Consider the following 13,902-nt stretch of genomic DNA (forward strand, 5'->3'; position numbering starts at 1 on the left):
GCACCCGCCCCTCACAGGCAGCCCTGGCACTGGGCCATACCTCGCTCCTTCTTGGTCTGGGCTGGGGTGGGGGACTGGGAACTGGCCGAGGACACGGGGCTGGCCAGGTCCGCATACATGTCCTCCGAGTCCACGCTGTGCACCGAGCTGCTGCTCGAGGTGGCGCTGGACACCGAGGAGACGCTGCTCACACTCAGGGACCTGCACAGATGGGCAGAGCTGAGCGCGCGGAGCAGAAGACTTCAGGGCCGTGGGGATCCCAAGGAGGAAAGGAGAGCTGAGCTCTGCTCGCTATCCAGGGCCATGGTGCCGGGAAGGGACCCGGGCTGCCCACAGAACAAGTTCACTTCGCACAAGGGAAGGCGGACCACTGCAGGGCAGCGCCGCCAGCTCAGGGCCCCAGGAGGCTGACACAGGACTGCTTGGGCCCAGGGTTTGGGGCCGGGCATGTCTCAAGGAAGAGAAGGGAGATGGTGTTACTGCAGCAAGATTCAGAGGCACTGGAGTGCGCTTCAGGTGAAGTACGCGAGTCAAGGCATGGGCCACAGCCTCTAGTTCTGCACAGCGCAGGCTCCATGTGGACTTGGACGGCATAAAACAGCCCGGCAGCGCCTGCCTGGCCCATCCAGCACAGAAGCCAAGCAGCTCTCCGTGACAGGAGGGGCGAAAGACCCATCTTTTCTACTTTCTCTTAGAGCTTTGTTAGGCTTTAAAACATTCCAGACTGGTTAAGAATCTGGACCAGCACACAGCCCTGCTGCCTAGGAAGGACCGGAGGCTGGCCTGCTGCCGCCTCCTTCCGAACTCTCACAGCAGAGGGCCCTCGGCCCAGGCTGTCTGCTGGCTGCCCCAAAGCTTGGGGGGCCCATCGAGCCGTGCAGGTCCCAGCCACCCACTCCACCCTGATGCCCCCACGACTGGGCGCCCTAGCAGGAAGGGCATATGCTGGTGCCGTGTGCCCACGCCGTGGTAGGGTGCATGCTAAGACTGGGCTGGCCCAAATGCAGAGCCCTCCGGGGGGCACAAGACCTGGATCGGGAGCTGGAGCCACTGTAGCTGCTGCCGCTGCCACTGCCACTGCCGCTGAGCGTTCGCCTGGAACACAGCAGAGAGCTGGGCTCAGAAGCAGCCCTGGCACCGAGAGGCCACCCTGGGACTGAGGCAGCCATCACCTGGATGCACTTCCGAAACTGGCCACCCGCCCCTGGCATGAACTCAGTATCAAAACCTGTAGGGGGCCGGGGATTTAGCTCAGTGGTTTCGCCACCTGCTGCGCAAGCACAAGGACCTGAGTTCGATCCCCGGTACCAAAATAAAAAAAGCCCGGTAGGTACCTACAGAGCCCTTCTCAGCACGAAGACAAGGGCCGTGCCCCAGCATCTCTCTGGGGACACCAAGGCTCAGCAAGGGGACAAGACTGGCCCAGGCCGCAGTGCTCTGGATCCTGGCCTCGGGGCCCACAAGGATACAGACCCCCATCCCCACGGTGTGCTGCTCACCTCCGGGGGGGCGTCCTGGCCTGCCGCTCCTTCCTCCTGGTTTCCCGGGGGTCTCCAGGCTTTGTGGGCTCAGGGGCAGGGGCAGGAGTCTTGCTGGCCTGTAGGGGCACTGGAGGTGGGGCTGGCTTCTTCAAGGACTTCTCTCTGGGGACAGAAAGGGGCTCAGGACCTGGCTAATGTCCTGCTCCAGTGCCTGTACCCCCAAGGCTCTGCAGCACAGAGGCGGCCTGTGGCTGGCAGTCCAGGACACCGGCTGGAGCCCAGGGTCTGAGCTAGTGCTGCCACCCACCTGGGCCACACTGCCGCCCATGGGACCACTTCCCCCAGGCAGAACCAGATGCGACAGACGGCCAGGACCTACCCTGCTTTCCCGGGGGGTGGCGCCAGCTCCCCCTTGGCTCTGATGGAAGGTCTGTGTGGGGAGGGTGTGGGGGACTGCGACGGGGACGAGGAGAAGGACCGGGACCTGGGGGAGAGAGTGTAAGGACCCTGCACCGCGCCGAGCCCAGGCCCAGAGGCCGCCCACGCCGGAAACTCAGTTTCACACAGCTTTGTCATCTGCTCAAAACACCCGAGGACGGTGCCGTCCCCGTGTGGGCCACAGGCAGGGTCACCACGGGGCAGGCAGCGCTGGCAGTCAGTCCCCCGGCAGAGGTGACAGCGTGGGGAAGGGCCGGCCACACAGGAGCGCCCCAGCCACAAGGAAATCGTGACGTGCCCATCTCAACACGCGTGTCAGGTGCAGCAGGGCCAGGATTCGGGGCTGGGATGTCATGCTGGAGGGCGAGGCCGAGAGGCTCACGGTGTGCCAGCTGCCCTACTTAAAAGCACCCTGTGCCCCAATTCTAGCCGGCAGTGCTGACAGCCGAAGTGGGGCAGAGCCGGGCAGGCCCCGCAGCCCAGGCGCAAACCTCTCGCCAGGACCAGGAAGCGGGGTCCGGCCTCGGGAGGGCAGCGTGGAGGGAAGGGCGCCCCGGCTGCCAGCGCCAGGGCAGCATGGGTCCCCGGGGCCTGCAGGGGCAGGTCTGCATGGGGGGCAGAGTGGGAGGCTGAGGCAGAAAGGGTGCAAGGTATGGGGGTGCAAAGAGGCCTTGCTCGACGGTGACCTAGGGGTGATCAGCCAGAGCTGCTGCCGGAGCACCCGGTGTCCCCTGCAACCCGGCGCTCCCCACCTTCCGGCGGAGGGTCCCACTCCACGGCCCCCACCCCGGGCTGTGCTCCGCAGCGGGGCCACCTGCTCTGCCCTCTGCGGACCTCGGCTGCGGACACCTCAGGGCTTCCCCTGCATCTTCTGCTGCCGCCTCTGCTATCGCTCTCAGTTGCACACCCAGGGCGAAGGTCACACACAGCTGTCTCCCACGTCACGGTGACTTCCCCAATCCCAGATTCCCCAGCGCTCAGCCTGGCCTCACGGCACAGCTTTCCTGCCTCACGCCTCACCAGCCCCTTCTTAGCGCAGGGCAACAGCAACCGTGCCAGTCTGCCCTGCCCCACCTCAGCCCAGAGCCGCAGACATGCGCCCACGGGGGCCGCCTCTCTTTCCGGCCACCTGCGGCCCACACGCGGGCCCAGGCTCGCCCCAGACGTGTCAGTCTGACCAGAACACCCACCTCCACAGCCCCGACCCCTCCGCCCGCTGCCGGGGAGGTGCCCAGGTGGCACCCGCACACCATGGCACCACTCGGCCTGGCCTTCCCCACACGCGGGCCGTGTGCACGTGTGGTGCTGTTCAACGCCAGCACTGGTGCCCCCAGCCAGGGTGGCGGGGCAGGCCACACTGCCAGTGTCCCTGGGCGTGGAGCGCCACGTGGGTGCTGGCAGAATTTGGTCAAAAATTCTAAATGTGTCTGTCCTCAGAAAGAAAATGTAATCAAAGCTGCTTGGCTCTCTGGAACTTCAGGACCACAGAGCCCTCTCACTGCACCGAAGGCAGGGCAGCGGCAGCCCCAGGCCAAGCACAGAGATGCCGCTCACACGGCAGGGCAGGCCCAGCAGGCCGTGTCCCCAGCACTCTGGGAACCAGCAGCACCTGCGGCTGGTGCTGTGCTTCACTGCGCTCTGCTCCCCTCCCTGTGGGCTGTGCAGGACGGGACCCGACCACCTGGGCTGCCCGGACACACCTGGACCGGCTGGCTGAGAAGGAGCTGTGTCTGGAAGAGCGGCTGGAGTAGGAGCTGTAGGATGAGGACCTCGACCTGGACCGTGACGAGCCGGAGCCGGAGTAGGACGAAGACCGAGAAGATGACCTGCAGGCCAGGTGGGCGGGGTGAGGCGCGGACACGCAGCACCGTGCTCCTTCCGTGCAGATCGGGAGGACACAGCTGCGTACGCTGACACGTGTGGACACGGGCGCACCGGGCACACTCAGGCAGACAGACAGCTGTGCACGTGGACACACACTCACCTTCTCATGAATACAGGCAGATGCTACACACACAGACACCGGGACTTACACGCTCAAGGACAAACCACCCTTCCTGCACCTAGGGACGCACTGCAGGCCAAGCCCTATCAGCGGAGAGTGGTGTGGATGCCGCTCACGGGAGACCTCGCGCCCAGAGAGTGTCTCTCCACCGTGGAGGCCTGGCCTTGCAACAGCAGCAGGTACCTGCTGCCTTTCCTCGGGTGGGAGTCTGACCGCTCACCCCGCCCTTCCCACGCGCTCAAAGAGCCAGAGTGAGAGCCGCCGAGGCGGACACTGGGGCTTCCCTCCCCTCCTGCAGATGGCACTGCTGGGGTGTCCACTCAACGCGAGGGACCTCATCTTGCCCTTCACCTCCCCACAGCATCAGCCCCAGCACTGCCGGGCACCACTGGTCAGGCCCCCTCAGGCTGCCTCTTTACCTGGAGGAATTGGAGGCGGAGGCGGAGGAGGCAGAAGTTTTTCGACGCCTTCGTGCCCGGCTAGGAGAGACTGACACCCCGAGTTTCTTCCTGGGAGACTTGGATCGGCGCCATGGGTCCTTCCACTCATCGGCCCGCTTTACCTGTGGCCCTGAGGCGGCCTCCTTCTTCGGTGGCTCAGCTTGACGGCTGGAATCACAGAGGTGAGCAAGCTCGGCCGCTGCTCTTCCTAGGAGAGCAGAGCTGCGCGGCCTGGGGGAGGGATGCTCAGGCCTCAGCAGCCCACTGTAGCCCCAGCCCGGCGCCTCTGTGCCACTCCTCTTCCCTCCTGACAGGCGGAGACGGCAGTGGCTCTCCGAGGACAGGACCCCTCCACTCCCCATCTTCCCAGCCGAGCTGTCTGATGGGGACAGAGTGCGCTCCTAAACACACCTGTCTCTTGTGCTGGCACATGGTGCATTTGAGAAGTTAAAGGAACAAAAATGAACTCTGTTTTCAAATGCAATACAAAGCCCGTGAATTAACAAATCCAAGCCTTAAATGCACTGTCCATGACCTAAGAACACCCCAAATAAACCCACAGAGAGCACAGCAGTCCTGGGCCCCTCCTCCAGATTCAGGGGGCTGGTCCCTGTGGGTGGCACGCATGAGGGTCACCTGGAGATGCTGGGCTCCAGGTGTCAGCCAGGCACATGTGGGCAGGGAGGCCAGGAGGCCGCTGCCACCATGCTTTGGGCAGAGGCGCAGCAATCGGGGTGGCTCAACCCATCCTGACCTTGCAGGCCTGCTGCCTGGCCAGAGACTGGGATGGGAGCTCAGCAGTGTGGCCGGGCCCTGCTGCCCCAGGTGCTGCACCTCCACCACACTCCAAGTCCACACAGGATGATCAACTCAGGCCCACACCAATGGCAAGGCTGTCCAGTTGCTGTTACAATTAGAGAAACCTCAAAGAGTAAATGCTTGAATGAAAGGACTGGGCGATCCAGTGAAATTCATTTAAACATTTTTTGAAAATACACAAAAGAAAAATAAGGCACTAAAACCACATGTTCTCTCCCTCTCCAGCAACAGCCCTTGCTGAGTCTCCCTGAGCTGGGCGGAGAAGCCTTGCTCTGCAATGCTGGGCCCCGGCTGCTGCAGGCGCGCACCAGGGAAATCCATCGGACACCACAAACCTCAGCACCACTGCACTCTTTAAAAACGCAAGCGGTGTTCAAACGGCCTTTACATACAATCTGCCAGAAGTCTTTTTGGGGGGTGGGGGGATTCTCAAGAAGTGGAATTCCTGGCTCAGCGGGGACAAGCACCCCGCAGGTTCCTCCTGCCAGTCACCAGGGGGAGGGGACCACACCCACCCTTCAACTTCCTCCCCGGCAGCAACCCCACAAGCAACAGATGACACAAGCACCAGGGCTCAGCCCGAGTGTGGCAGCCACTGTGTGTGGCGGATGAGGCCCTGCCTCTGCTCTGGGTGCTGTGCGTTTATGCGTGTGCTCTGCCTTGCGGGTTTCTCGTAAGCCCTCCATAGGCTGTGGAGGGACCTGCTCTCTGCCGTACGTTCCACTGACTACTCACATTAGCTGTGTTGTGGTGTCTGACTCAGAGCCGAAGTTTTTACACAGTTACCAATGTCTTCCTCCTTTCAGGGCACTCTCCCCGAGCCATGTCCCAGGCCTTCTTTAGTCCTGCTGTTTCCCCAGCTGGACTCAAGAGCCTCCTGCCTCAGTCTCCCAAACAGAGGGGCTTACAGGGCTGTGCACTGCATCCAGCTGTTTTCCTCCTTGTGTGTAGTTTGAGGTATGTGACTGAGCACATGTCTTGCAGGGAAGGGCGGGGACACCCACACTTATTCCCACTGGCTGCTCCTGGAGCTGGCTGCTCTGGCCCCGAAGCTCTGAGGCCATCCCTGAACACAGCCTCTCACAGGGCCTCTCACGCCGAGGCCGCCCTCCCGACACCCTGCCCTCCCTCCCTTGCTAGAACCCTACCTCACGGAGGCCGAGGTGCACTCAGAGCCCCGTGCGCTGTGCTTCCCGGGTTCTGCTTGTGCACACCAGAGAGGACGTCCCTGCCACTGCCCACTGCCCACAGCCCTCCCGGTCACAGCATCTTGTCATGGCCCCTGCTTCCCGCAGGGCGGAGTGAGGAACGGCAGCTTCCTCCATAAAGGGCCTGCCTTTGAATCTTCTTAGGTTCTGAGTCACCTGTGCACTGCAAGTGGGATCTGCACACCAGCCTCTGCGTAGCCCAGCTCTGGCGTCACCGGCGCCTGCCTGTGACACGGTGACAAGAAACCCTGCCCGTGGGTGTCTTCATCACCGGCCCAACACTCACCCCACCCGAGGACACACTGCTTGAGGTCCCTGTTATCTCAGCTGAGCCGAGCCCAGGCAGGAGCAGCACACGTCCTTAACCTTAACCGGGTGGCGCCTGGAAAATGCTCCAGGAAGGAAGTGAAAAACCTCCTGGCCATTCCCTGTCAAAGCCACCAGGCAGCACTTTCCTCTGCACACTTCCTGGATGTTCTCACCCTGAAAACACACCAGGAAAGGCAAGGCTGCAGTCACCAGGCCCTCGTGAGTCACCTGGATAGGGCAGCCCTTCTCATGGGGAGAGGGAATGCAGGGGTGCCAGGGCAGAGTGCGGCACCTTCTCCAGAGCGGCACTTTCGGCAGTCCCGGGGAAGGGGAACGGAGGGCTTTAGGAAAGCCACGGCTGCCACAGAGGGGACAGTGCAGTCCCCACGGCCTCTGCAACCTGCTGTTCTCCCCAGGAAGAACCCTCCCCCACCAGGGCGGCACAGAGCCAGCTGGAGGGCAGGCCATGCTCTCCTCCAGGCTGGGTGGCGGATGGGGCTCACCCTGCCACCACTGAGTGACCGACCCCCACCGCGTGCCCCCAGGCACCACCCTCAGTGCAAAGAGCCGGGGCCAGCAGCTCTGTGGCTGACGTGCAGCAGCGTGCGGCCCTGACTTCCATCTGTACGCAATCGTTTTGGCTTTTGACTCTCAAGCACGACTCACTGCGCACTGCTGTACAGCAATGAGGTACAGGGCTTCCTTCAGAGAGACAGTAGAGCGGGAATACCTAGGACACTCAGGTAACAGCTGCCTGGGTGCCCCAGGGGCGTGTACGTCGGGGCCCCATCCACAGTCCCATCTCTGGACCAAGTACTACAAACAAGCCAGGCCCAGACATGGAGGAAACAGTTTGGGACGCAGAGGTGCAGCTGAAACCATCAGCGCTGTGGTCGATGCTGCAGGATGGAGGACCGAGTGGGCCACCAGCAGGGCTGCTGAGACGCCTCCCAGGATGGGATGGGACGGTGCTCCTGCACGCTGAGGCAGAGGTGGACTGCAGGTCAATGGCTGTGCCACACTGGCCACCTTCCTGCCTTCCTGTCCTCGCCGTCCTCTGGAATCTTCTCCAAACTCCTCTCAGATTGGCATGTTTTACACTTAGTAAAGAAAATACTTTTTTATTTTATTTTTTTGGTACCAGGGATCGAACTCGGGACCTTGTGCTCGCAAGGCAGGTGCTGGAGCCACTGAGCTAAATCCCTGGCTAGAAAATACTTTAAATGCTACATAAATTTTTTTCCATTTCTGCAAAAAGAATCTTCTACTGCTGTTGAGTACATGCTGTCAGGAACTGCACCAAGAACTAAGTGACAAGTTCTCAGCCCCAGGAAGGTCTCAAGGGGAAGACAGCCTCATAGGCCCTGCCGCCTGAGCGGGTGGCACTCTGCGGCACCCAGAGGTGGGCACATGCAGCTGGGGCCATGATGCGCACCATCGCTGGTGCCGTGCCCGAGCCCCAGGGTGGCCAGCAGGTGCCTGGGTTGAGCTCTGACTGGCCAGGGCCCGGGCCTCCCTTCCATGCCAGTGACACGGTGGGGGGCCCCACCGGGCTATCAGGGAAGAAGCCCCCCAGACATCCTAGCCACAGAGACAGGTTCCCGGTGCCCCAAAGCTCACCACAGCCCCGGGTGGGGTGACCTTGTGAGCTGTCGAAGGACAGCCTGGGGTTTGCATGAACAATTCTGAAGAGAGGAAAAGTCTGGCCCAAGACCTGCCTGAGGAAGCACCTGCCCAAGCCAGCAGCACACGCTTATCTAAGTCCAAGGCCATCTGTCCAAGGCTGCAGAGCCTCCATGTGGGCCAAGGGTTGCTGCACACAGAGGCCAGACACCTGGGGCAGCAGGAGGGAGCATAAGGTGCTGGTGATGCAAGGCGGGCAGAGCCCAAGTGCTTCTGGAAACTCCAGCCTGGGTAGCTGCCAAGTTTGGAGCCAAAGAAAAGAATGAGACTCTTTTTCTAAAATCAAGAGTTAAACATCCAAAAAGACTGAGGAAGAGGGCTCCCGAGGCATAGGGGCTTTGCTCTGACGGAATGTGCTGGCTCCACACTGGTTTCCAGAGAAGCTGCCACGCCTCCCACGGCACCTCTGTCCCACACACTCCACTGCCATCAGTGCGGACACCATGGGACACAGCCTGGGTCTCCTGTGGCCTTTCCCGGCCTGGGGCCTCTCCAGAACACAGCAGAAGGCTGGCAGCACATCTCAGTGACACCAAGTGAGCCCCATCACTGTGTCGCGCTGGGCCCAACTCCTGACCATGCCAGGGGGCCCCGAGTCCAGGTCCGTGGTCAGACACACAGGGACAGAGCAGGGCTTCACCAAGCCGCAAAGGGCCACATGCTCCATGGGTTGCCCTGGCAAGCAGGGGTCGGGAATGCAGGGCCCTTGTGAGGGGACACTGGGGATGGCAGGGCCACACCGCACCAGAGTTCAGTAATGTATCCAAACTTAATCATGAGCAAGTACATCCAAGGACACACATCAGCGAACTTAGGTGACCCAGGCACACCCACTCACTCGCACTGCATCCCTGGGTACATGTGCTGATGGCACAGGACTCCTGACAGCCTTCTGCCTGTCACCTCTCCATTCCTACCTCTGGTGCCCTGCAATGAATCCACAGCTGGGACTGTAACTGAATAACTCACAAGGCTCAATGATGATATTAACTTGTGACTACACCTATGGGCACTACTATCGACAGAGGCTGGGCATCTAGAACTCCATCTGGGTGCTGTTTATCTGCTGTGCATCCTCAAAAATGGGATGGCAAATGGGAGGCAGCTCCCGGAGCGAAGTGCCTGTCCTGGAGGATGCTCCAGGCGCAGTGGCTTTCGGCCAGCCTGACAGTTAAGCAAGGCACAGAGCAGAGCCGAGAGGTGAAGTCAGGGTTGCTTGGGGAGTTTCTCTGTGGTAACAGAGACGGTGAGCTCATGGAGAGCAGCCCAAGCCCGGGGAACTCTAGTTTTGAGCAAGCACCATCCCTCAGTTCCTCAGGGAGCGCTGGGTGTTGATGTGATGACAGAGTGGGCAGGGTGGGGGTGGCTGCAGTGTCACGCACATCCTGCCAGTTGCTGCCTGGACCTGCGTGTCATCATCAGGTCCACTCTCACAGCAGAGGCAGGCACACCACACACCGTCACGGGTACCCAGTCATGGGCCATTCACCCGTCAGACGTGCTCACCAAAGGGACGGCGGCACTAGGGAAATCGGGGAGCAAAGTCACCCAAGAAAAGCACAACATTCACCTTTTGCAAAGACAGTGGATGCAGTGGTCCAGCCACAGCAGGCCCAAGTGCTCTGCACAGCAGGCCACGCAGCCCCAGGCCCTCAGAGTAGGGAACAGACACAAGCAGCAGGAGTTCCGCCCAGAGCAAATCAAGTGCGGAGTAACCTCCACCCCTCACTGTCCTCATCTGAAGGCTAAGGTAGCATCTCCTAGCCTCTCTGGTCCCCAGGCCTACCTGATCCTGACACTGGTGACAAGTGTCGCTCCTATGCGTGGCCCCAGATGAAGCAGCAGCCTGTGAAGCAGGTGCTCGTGGCCAGGCTGTGCATGGGTTGTGGCAGAGGTCACTGTGCAGCCCACCAGGCAAGCAGTCCAGTTTCCACAGGAATGAGGCACTGGGGTGGTGACGGGGCAGAGGGAGAAGCCTCTCAGGGCACCAAGACCACACACACGGCAATCACGGGGACTCAGCCATGCCAAGGAGCATGAGCAGGCCTGGCTGGAGAGGATTCCCCTCCCACACAGCACAAGGCACGGGGGAGGGCTCTGGTGCAGGCTAACCACAGTCCAGACAGCAGGACCAGCCACCCCGGAGTGGCCCGGAGCTGCTGGCGGATGGAAGATGTCCTTCCATGGTACCCTTGGAGCAGCAGCAGTCAGGCAGGTGAGGAAAGACCTCAACAGAGAGGAAGGAAGGAGCCCCCAGGCATAGGCAAGGAGGATCTGGCTGGCATGGTACACTACACAGAGGGCTCTGCTCAGAGGCTGGGGACAGCAGCTCTGAGGGGCCCCACCCTGGGTGCACTTCTGCCCATCTGGTTAAAACCCCCACCTCAAAAAAAAAACTGACCTGCTGGGACCCTCAGCTCTGAAAAGGGAGCTCATCCACACCCACTCTGGGCAGCTCAGAACCAGCGGGGAGGGAGAAAAAAACAGGAGCAGCCAGGAATTCTGCCCCACGAGCCCCTGCCCTTGAAGACAAGGCCTGTGATGCCCCAGAGCAGAGGAGGTTTGGCTATTTACAGGCAGTAAGGGGGGAGGACAGTGGATGCGAATAGGCTACACACACAGTAAAAATAAACACTGGAAAAAGAGGGAAGAGTTAAGGATAAGCAGTTGCGAACCTTGACTCTCAGAGAGAGACTTTGCTAAATGAACAAACCCTTCCCAGCTCCCAGCTGGTTTCGAAGAATTCAGACACAGAGTAACCCGTTTCCTTTCCACTAACTCTGCCCCACAAAGCCAAGGCCAGCTGCTCGTTCTAAACATACAGCACCACCTGACAGGTGGCTACACTGCAAATGCCCAGCTCTGCTCAGCCCAAGGACAGACAGGAAGCCCTCCAACCCTCCCAGCCAGGAGCTTTCTTTTTTCTGGTATTTTGATGAACACTCCCCTAGCTTCCTCCTTTTTGTCCATGATTTGGGCTTGGACTGTTACAGAGGGAGACAGCTGTTTCTGTTTCACTAGCACTTGGGTCAGGCTGTAATGGCCCGGGGGGCCAGAGTCCCTGGCCCGATGGTGGTGCCGGGTGGTTGGCCACAGGAGCACAAGCCAGGGTCTGGGAAGAAAAGGGAGGGGCTGTAAGCCCAATCAGAGGGAAACAGCAGCTGTGTCTAGCTTGGGAAAGCACTCAGTGTCAAATATCCTGAGCCCACCTGAGATCAGATCAGCCAGGTAGCTTCTGGGTGCTCACTGGCGCCCACCAGCCTAAGGATGCCCCTGTGACTGGGGGCTGAGGCCTGAGTGCGCGGATCTGCTGTCTGGTGGTCCAGGCCCCAGCACGCCCTCTTGAGGACACGATTTTCGAGGCAGCCTCCGAGGCAGGCACACTGCAGTCTGCCTCTCGCCCCGTGTGTCACCGTGCTGGGCCCAGTGGAGTCAGGCTGACCATGGGGTGGCCACCCCCACAATGCCTACCCTAAGGCAAGCTCTCCTGGAAAACGCACCCCTGAGCCTGAGGAGAGGTGCTCCCAGCTTCTTGGGAGCAGACAGGAGTTCGAGCAGGAACGGGGGCAGTGCCTGGGCCCTGAGCCACAGCTGCGGGCTCGCGTGGGAGGAGGCCCCGCCACTGGGCACTGCCAGGAGCCACTCTTCTCCGCTTCCGAGACCAGGGCCTGGCAGGCACGGAAACAGCCGCTTTAGGGACAAGGGAAGCGGGCAGAGCCAGCTCTCTTCTCAGAAATCCACCTGCCCTTCTGTCAGTCCTCCAACACTCAGTGCAGACATGGAAGATAGAAACACAGGCTACCACAGATCAGAAATTCCTTGCCACACTCGCTCTGCGCTGGGCCTGGGACAGCACGGAGGCCAGAGGAGAGCTGAGCAGTCCACACGAACACAGCACCAGGGTGCCAGAGTTACACGGAGCACGGGGCAGGGGGGAGGACCTCGATGGGCAGGGAGCTGAGCCAAGCCTGGAAGCAAGCAGGGCAGCCACCAGCAGGTGTCGCAGGGTGCTCTGGCCCATCTTCCCAGCATAGACCAGAGAGAATGCAGCCCAGCACAGGTCCATGCTGGAAAGGTGGTGTGGGTTAAGGGAAAAGGCTGCCTTCAAAAAGGGGCACGAAGCTGGGCATGGCGGGGTGCATCTGTGGTCCTAGCTGCTTGGGAGGCTGAGGCAGGAGGAGCACTTGAGCTCAGATGTTTGAGGCCAGTCTGGATATCAGAGTGAAACCCTGTCTCTTAAAAGAATAAAAATAAAAAGATGGGTGGGGGAGTTGAGAGGGCCAATTAAATGTACCAGCATTTTGCTGCAGTGACTATGTAAGCTTCGGAACATCAGCAAGAGCAGTCACTGGGCAGCACACCTTCAGTGGGTCCCAAGAGGATCTGTCCCGAACACCTCCACGCTGGGCGAGCACGGAGCAGATCAGCACTGGGGTCGTCGGTCCTACTGCAGGTGGGGCTGCACACCTGCCACAGCAAGACCCCCGGAGTGGATGCTCGGAACACAAGGCTTCCAGCCGGGGCAGAGTTCCCACCCCACCTGGACAAGAACCCCTTCCAGACTGGAGCTGACCACAGGCCCTGGAGTCCCGGGAGAAGGCACCTGTCCGACTCCACACGGTGAGGCAGCTGAGTCCCTATTGGCTGGGTGGATGGGGGGGGCGGGCCTTGAGCCACACCCTGAGCACAGCCCCAGCCCCGCCCCATGGGTGCCAAGCTTGTTGTCTGGCTCACATGCCCTCACTCCGCAGGGAAAGAGTGGTCTTCAGCAAGTGCTGCTGGGAAAAGCGAATTCCCACATGCAAAAGAACGAATCAGACTCCTGCTCCAAACCATCTAAAAAATTAACTCAGAATGGGTCAAAGGCTTACAAGAACTAAACCTACGAAACTCTTAGAAATGCAAAAGTAAATTTTCGTGCTCTAGACAACGGCATCTTAGATGTGACACCAAAAGCACAAGCAACATGGACCAGGCATTTAACTCAGTGGTTTCGCCGTGTGCTGTGCAAGAGCAAGGACCTGAGTTTGATTCCTGGTACAAAAAAACCCCCCAAAACCAAAAAAAGGACAAGCAACAAAATAAATGAAGGTGCTTGGAATTTTGTGCTTCTACGGACATTACCAAGAAGCACTGACAATCCAGAGCGAGGCTTCTGGATACACCAGGACCCACCGAGGCGCACCCTGCTACGGGCACACGGCAAGGTACGTGAACTGCGTTCCAACGAACACGGCTTGGGCCCCCAGTTCTCTGACTATCAGACTGTTTAAACCCACGGAGGGGCTGAGCCAGGCCCAGGCCCGCCTCGCTGGAATTCCCCATGCCCACCAGGGCCACCAGCAAGCACACCAGGCCCCAGGCCCCCGCGGTCCACCACAGACACAGGACAGCAGATGGTCTGGGGAGCCCCGGCCACTCCACGGGGAGACTCAGGGCACCCGCATTGCAGCCGCCGGGCCCCGCGTGACCAGCGCCACGCCCAAGCTGAGGCCAGACGCGCTGTGGGTGCGGAGCTC

The 13,902-nt window shown here is 60.6% G+C and overlaps 1 protein-coding gene across 6 annotated transcripts in view; it reads right to left on the reverse strand.

Moving 5' to 3' along the window:
* The window catches only part of Zc3h18 (zinc finger CCCH-type containing 18), a 40,789-nt gene that overhangs the window by 2,142 nt on the left and 24,745 nt on the right, over positions 1-13,902 (reverse strand). For all 6 annotated transcript variants that reach the window (XM_087195949.1, XM_004842686.3, XM_087195996.1 and 3 more), the window contains 6 exons: positions 4,344-4,532; positions 3,620-3,745; positions 1,861-1,965; positions 1,500-1,643; positions 1,030-1,095; positions 41-201 (listed from right to left, as the gene is read on the reverse strand). In XM_087195949.1, the coding sequence (XP_087052075.1) occupies positions 41-201; positions 1,030-1,095; positions 1,500-1,643; positions 1,861-1,965; positions 3,620-3,745; positions 4,344-4,532 (791 nt within the window). The remainder of the gene's footprint in view (positions 1-40; positions 202-1,029; positions 1,096-1,499; positions 1,644-1,860; positions 1,966-3,619; positions 3,746-4,343; positions 4,533-13,902) is intronic.

This window comes from Heterocephalus glaber, unplaced genomic scaffold (assembly GCF_053883595.1).
Source record: "Heterocephalus glaber isolate CG9 unplaced genomic scaffold, H.glaber_assembly_v1.0 deba00000071, whole genome shotgun sequence".
Taxonomy (NCBI): Eukaryota; Metazoa; Chordata; class Mammalia; order Rodentia; family Bathyergidae; genus Heterocephalus; species Heterocephalus glaber.